General features: G+C 26.6%; 1 protein-coding gene and 1 long non-coding RNA gene across 3 annotated transcripts; one reads left to right on the top strand and one right to left on the bottom strand.

Annotated features, from left to right (window-relative positions):
• Positions 1–1110: 1110 nt before the first annotated feature.
• LOC115880241 lies at positions 1111–3921 on the bottom strand. 2 transcript variants are annotated; one of them, XR_004049830.1, is made up of 4 exons: positions 3798–3921; positions 3141–3287; positions 2852–2970; positions 1111–1766 (listed from the first exon to the last, which is right to left on the bottom strand). It is a non-coding gene; the product is annotated as an uncharacterized LOC115880241 (long non-coding RNA). The 2 variants fall into 2 exon arrangements; XR_004049831.1 differs by having other exon boundaries at positions 2879–2970.
• Positions 3922–4608: 687 nt separating this feature from the next.
• Positions 4609–6083, top strand: LOC115880235 (39S ribosomal protein L16, mitochondrial). Its single transcript, XM_030897401.1, has 5 exons — positions 4609–4902; positions 4958–5023; positions 5228–5385; positions 5446–5644; positions 5725–6083. Exons 1-5 carry the CDS (start codon positions 4872–4874, stop codon positions 5982–5984), a joined length of 714 nt encoding a protein of 237 aa, XP_030753261.1. The 5' UTR covers positions 4609–4871; the 3' UTR covers positions 5985–6083.
• The last annotated feature ends 84 nt before the right edge of the window (positions 6084–6167 follow it).

Here is a 6167-nt window from a genome sequence, read left to right as displayed (position 1 = left end):
CATTTGTATGCAAAAAGAAAACTATTTAAATCTTTATAAAAGAGTATACCATTAATTAAATATAACACCATTATTTCCGCCCATTTACTAATTAATTACATACTTAATTGTGTTCGTTAATAAATTATTATAAATAAATGTGGATTTGAGTCAGAAATCAATATAATAATAAGTTATCAAATTAAAGTCTCTGTTGTTATAAATAAGCATTTATTAAAAAATGAAATATCATTTTTAAGGTGTTACTTTTTATCACACTGTCTAATGCCCATACAAAATTCAGTTTTTTAGTATTTGGAGCAATTATTATTAATCAACACAAACAGTCAGTTAATGTAGTTTGAACACTGGAATCATATTAATTGGTCCTCTAACAAATATTTAAACAGTTTTTTTTTTATTTTTTAATGAAATAAACGAATTATATCGACAATATTAGTATCTGTACTCTTTAAAAATTTGGTACATCTTTAAAAATAATCTAAAATGTCAATAGCCCATGGATATATTGATAAATAAGTTCTAAATTACAAGAAAATGCATTTTCTACGGAAACTTAAAGAGATAGGTAAAAAATGGTATAATATAATTTGATAGACAATTAAATTGTGCATCTGATTCTCGTAAAATATACAGGGCATTCTATTTAAATTAAAGAAGTTATTGCCGTTTGAAGCTAATAATTATTTAAAATAAATTTTTAGACACTCTGTATAAGGTAGTATTATTTTTATTATTGCAACACAATAACTGATCAGTAAATAAACTTCAGTAAATATTTAGTATTAAAAACTTTGATACCCTTGGAGAAATGAAGCCTTAAAATTTTTACTGCAATTTCACAAAATTGAAAAAAATTCAAAAACGGTAAGGTTTAAGTATAATAAATCTTAATCAAATTTACCTTTATTTTAATCGTAGAAACTAAAAATGTAATAATATACAGGGTATTCCATTTAAAAAAATACAACTTTGATATTTTTTACTTATTTGGGACACTCTGTATCTTGTAAAATTATTTTTAAATTGTACCTCTAATAGTCCTTTATCGAACCCAAAACTTACAATTTGTAAAAATCTCATCGTTTGGCTACAATACTCCGTGTCGTATGTGGTGAACAACCCTGTATAAGTTATTTACACAATTAAAAAAATATGGGAGTCAAGTTATTATAGAAAAAGGAAAGTTAACCATAAACAAAATAAAGTAAAATGCAAATAGATGGTATATGGTATATTTTATCAAGGAAATAAAAAATAAGAAATACAGTTAATGGAATATGTTATAGAAATAATAAATGATGAGATTATTTTTTGTCCACCATCAAGAAAATATGGAAGGCCAGCTATTACAGAAAAACGGCAATAAATAAAGAAAACAACGATCACAAAATAAAAAAAAAACATCTTGATGTACGCCAGCAAGTAAAGTTCTAAGTAGATACTATACCAAAAAGAAAAAAAAACCAAAGCCAAAAATTAGCCCAAACTCAAAAATAGATGGACTGAATTTTTCTATGAAAATAAGGAACCATAAAAATGTAACTCAGAGACTCATTGGAATTTTTTTCCTACTTTATTAAATTTAGAAATCATGAAATCCACTGATGAACAATAAAAACCAATGTAAATATAGTTACCCAAAAGAAATAAATTTTTGATATATTTACATAAGTGCTGATGCCATAATATGGTGGCAATATTCTTAAAAAGGATAAATGTACTGCCCTGGAACTGTATACATCCATCGATTTGTTGTACAAACTCTGTAAAAAAGAAATATATATGTATATAGTATTACATTTCATTATTATTTATATTTCCATATTTAAAAAAAAAACAAAATGTTATTAAATACATTTGATTAAAAAATCGTGGAATCATTATCAATGGAAAAAATCTAGAAAATCCAGAAGTGACATCCTGTGGACGAATCAGGTTTTTTTAATAAATGGCGAATGCGCCAGTAATTGATTGGAAATTAGAGTCCTTATTGTGAGATTTGTGTCGTGTGTTTAAATTATATTTAAACACAAGCAAACTAAACCAACAGATCTGCAAAAATTACAGAAATTCATGGCAAATGGTTTGAGAAAAATGACATGAAAATGATTCCATCAAAACTAAAATTCTGTCCAAAGAATTACACAAGCAAAAGAGAATATTACAAAAATGACACCTTAAGAAAAAAAAATGCAAATAAAAAGACCATATAGAAATGCAGTGAATGTAATATTTTATAGAATCAATGAATGATGTTAGTATTCCCACAATGAAGAAAATATGAGAGTAAAACTATTATAGAAAAATGATAGTTAACCATAAACAAAATAAAATAAATAAATTATAAGTAGATGGTATATTTTACAAAACAAATAAAAACCTATAGAAACACAGTCAATAGAATAGTTTATAGAAATAATAAATGAAGATATTATTATTCTCATAATCAAGAAAATATGGACGGCAAGTTATTATAGAGAAAGGAAAGTTAACCAAAAACATCATAAAATAAAATTCTCAGTAGATTAAGTAGGTATATTTTACCAAACAAATAAAAACCTACAAAAATACCACTCAATGGTATATATATTTGTATAGAAATGATAAATGATTTTATTCCCATAATCAAAAATAAATAAGAGTCAAGCTATTATAAAGAAATAAAAGTAAACCAAAAACAACATAAAGTTCTAAGTAGTAAGTAGATGATATCTACTAAAAAAAATGACCAAAAGTCAAAAATTACCCCAAATTAAAAATAGTTGCCTGAATTTCTCTATGATAATAAAAAACAATAAAAATGTAACTCAGAGACCGATTGAAATAGAATATAATTGTATTTATTTACCCAAAAGAAATAAAATCTTAGATATACTTATAAGTCCTGATGCATTGTTGATAATGTTCATGAAAAGGATAAATGCCCTGGATCGAACTGTATGCATCCATCGATTTGTTGACCAAAATCTGTAAAAAAAGAAATAAATGGTATTACATTTCAATCATTATGCTACAATCTTTTGATTATTTATTTTCTTTGATAATAATTTTAAATATATCTTAAATATATGGTTAGGCTGTTAATAAACATTTAATAAATTTATTAAAATTATTTTTGAATAATAAATTAAACTTACTTTTAACCAGATATTTGAAGACCAATCTCATAAACCAGAATGATGGTCAAACAACAGGATTATAGCTATAGGGAAAGATCCATATGTCTCTTCTTTTGGGTGATGATCTTTATATAATATATGTTTATTTATTGTTATAAAGCTCTCCTAAAAATATTAATTAAAGCATTATAATATACTGATGCAAAATTATTAACTTAAATGTGACGACAGGATAGTCGTGTTCAACATCTTGTGATGTGTAAACATTCTTTTTATATCAAAGTATATTATCAGGTATTATATTATATAATTATTGAGAATGGGGGGCCTCTTTAGGTATTGACTTTATTCTATACGACGTAGAAAATACTTATTTGTGTATCAAAATAAACACCTAAAAAGTTATCTTTAGGAATAAAAAACACCTTTAAACTCTACCAAAAAAAAATGGTTCAAAAAATATAATATCCCTAAATATGGAGCATTATTTTAAGTAGTAACTATTTCTTAATGTACAATAGGGACATCAAGGAAAGTATCTATATTTCCATATACTCAGCTTAGAAAAAGAAAATTACGAAAATAGGAGAAATGTATCAGCTTTTAACGATGATGTAATTGAAAGATTTGAAAGTGAAAAAACTACAAAAAGCAAACGAAATAATGGGTACTTACATTTTCAAGAGATTAAACAGGCCCTAAGGAACAGAATACACTCAAATAATATACAGAAAAATAACTTTTTCCATCAAAAAATCCAAAAAATTGAGACCAAAATATTGACATACAGCAAACAACGCAAAACATGGCGCACTGTCAACGTTGTCAGATTGAACAGATGGAACACTAAATTATTATTTTTTGCAATATAAATAATGTTGTGCCTAAAAGAAAAAATATTATTTATTCTATTGTAGTAATGCAGTTTGATAGATTTGTCTTGATTTTGTAACGGTTCAATACGTTTTCTAACGGTTTTATGCTCACAAATATCCTGAATTTGATTAGTTTCAGGACTTCGATGATATCTTGGCAACACAGGCGTAAAAAAAAACAAATGTTTCACCAATATAGATTACAAGCTGTGGTAGCGATTAATAAAACATCTGTGTTAGTTAATAAAGAAAAGTGTGTTTTATTGGTAATGATTAATCCGCTTTTACTGTAAAAATATTTTGAAAATGTTTAACTTTTAAGATTTTTTTTAGAATTTTAGTATTTCGGTAAAATTAATCGTATTGCGGTTGGTGCCATCTATGAACCTAGTGTTGTACTGTGCAAAAAGGCGTTTTATTTAGTGTATATCCTAATAGAGTAAAATTAATTTACAAATAAAGTATTTCGGCAAAGTTAACTAATTTTATTTAGTGCCATCTATGTTCTATATGAGGAATTATAGGAAAATACGTTTTATTAAACCTATATCCTAAATTTTCATAGTAACTCATTACCAGTTTTCTGTTGTACAATTATTTCTTTGTAAACTATTTCCTGATAGATGGCGCGTGGAATTTTTTTATTTTAAAGTCCCTAGATATTATTATTTGAAATTTTATTATTAAATCTAATTTTTAACATTGAATTAATTAGAAATATTAATTTTAGAGTGACTTATTTATAACATATTGATTTCTATATTATAAAATATTATAAAACTCGAAGAGTTGAAACATTTACAAAGTTTTCTAACATGTATTTTTAACCTAAAAATAAAGTGATTTTGTAAATAGTACAGCACCACAAGAAAAAATGAATATTCAAAAATTATTAAGTTTGCAAAGTACATGTTTATTAAATTCTATCTTGGTAGAGTATATTAATTTATTGTTTTATAGGGCCCACTTTCTGCATTGTACAAATATGTGGTATAAAGAATTTTAAGCCACCTGAAAACTTTGATCGTGAGTACACTATTTTTATTTGGAAAATCCAACTTCTTTTATATTATGTTACCTATTACACAATAAGCTTTACTGGATTACTCTAATGAAACTGTATATTTTAAGACTATTTTAAGGTACATTATTAATGTTATTCTCTATTGTAATACAAATACAGCTATCCATGTATAACTTTAATGATTTTTGTTAATTTAATGGTAATAGATATTGAGATTCCTGAGCGTCCAAGACTTCGTTATGTGGATAAAGTACCAACGTTACCTGCCACTGTAAAACCACCAAAAATGCAGAAAAGATTGAGATACATGCGAGGTTATGAAGATATTCACAACACCTTACAACTCAAGCAGTTTGGTATCATTGTAAGTAGTTTGTATATTTAAAATTAGACTCTCTTGTTTTTGAAGTAAGAATTTTTACAGGCTGAGGGAGGAGGTAGATTAAAATTTGGTCATTTTGAAGTAATCCGTATGACAATTGGTAGAAAAATGGACAATACTCGAATGTTTGCATTATGGAGAATAGATCCACCATGGCAGCCAGTGACCAAACGAGGTCAAGGGATGAGATTGGGAGGTGGCAAGGGGCCTATAGATCATTATGTAACTCCAATTAAAGCAGGTAAATCTATCTAAAGCTATATTGAAAACAGTACTTACCATCTAATTTGGCGATTAAGTATAATTCTCGTATACTTTTAGGAAGGGTTATAGTTGAAATGGGTGGCAAATGCACCTTTGAAGAGGTTGAACCCTTCTTGTCAGATATAGCCATGAAAATGCCGTTCAAAGCGAAGGCAGTGTCTCAGGAGATGTTGGAGGAAATGGAAGCAAACGAAAAATGGATTGAGGAAAACAACCAAAATCCCTACACGATGAAATACATTATTCAAAATAATATAGGAGGCTGCCACAAGTGGTTGTCGCCAGTAGATTTTAAATATTTTGGAAAACATCGTTAGGTCGTTTGTGATATATCAATAAATATTTTAAGAGTACAAATATAAGTAGTTTTTTGTAATGCGATCAGCTTAATATATATTAAAAATAGTTATGAATAAGAATTTATTTTATTTTACCTGTAATTTTGCAGAGGGTATGAAGCAATATCAGGCTATATGAAGATAGGATTCTTCCTTCCAAAT

The sequence above is a fragment of the Sitophilus oryzae genome, unplaced genomic scaffold (assembly GCF_002938485.1).
Source record: "Sitophilus oryzae breed Bouriz unplaced genomic scaffold, Soryzae_2.0 scaffold_1081_pilon_pilon, whole genome shotgun sequence".
NCBI lineage: Eukaryota > Metazoa > Arthropoda > Insecta > Coleoptera > Curculionidae > Sitophilus > Sitophilus oryzae.
Note: the sequence above shows the minus strand (reverse complement) of the source record. Positions and strands in the feature narration are given on the sequence as shown.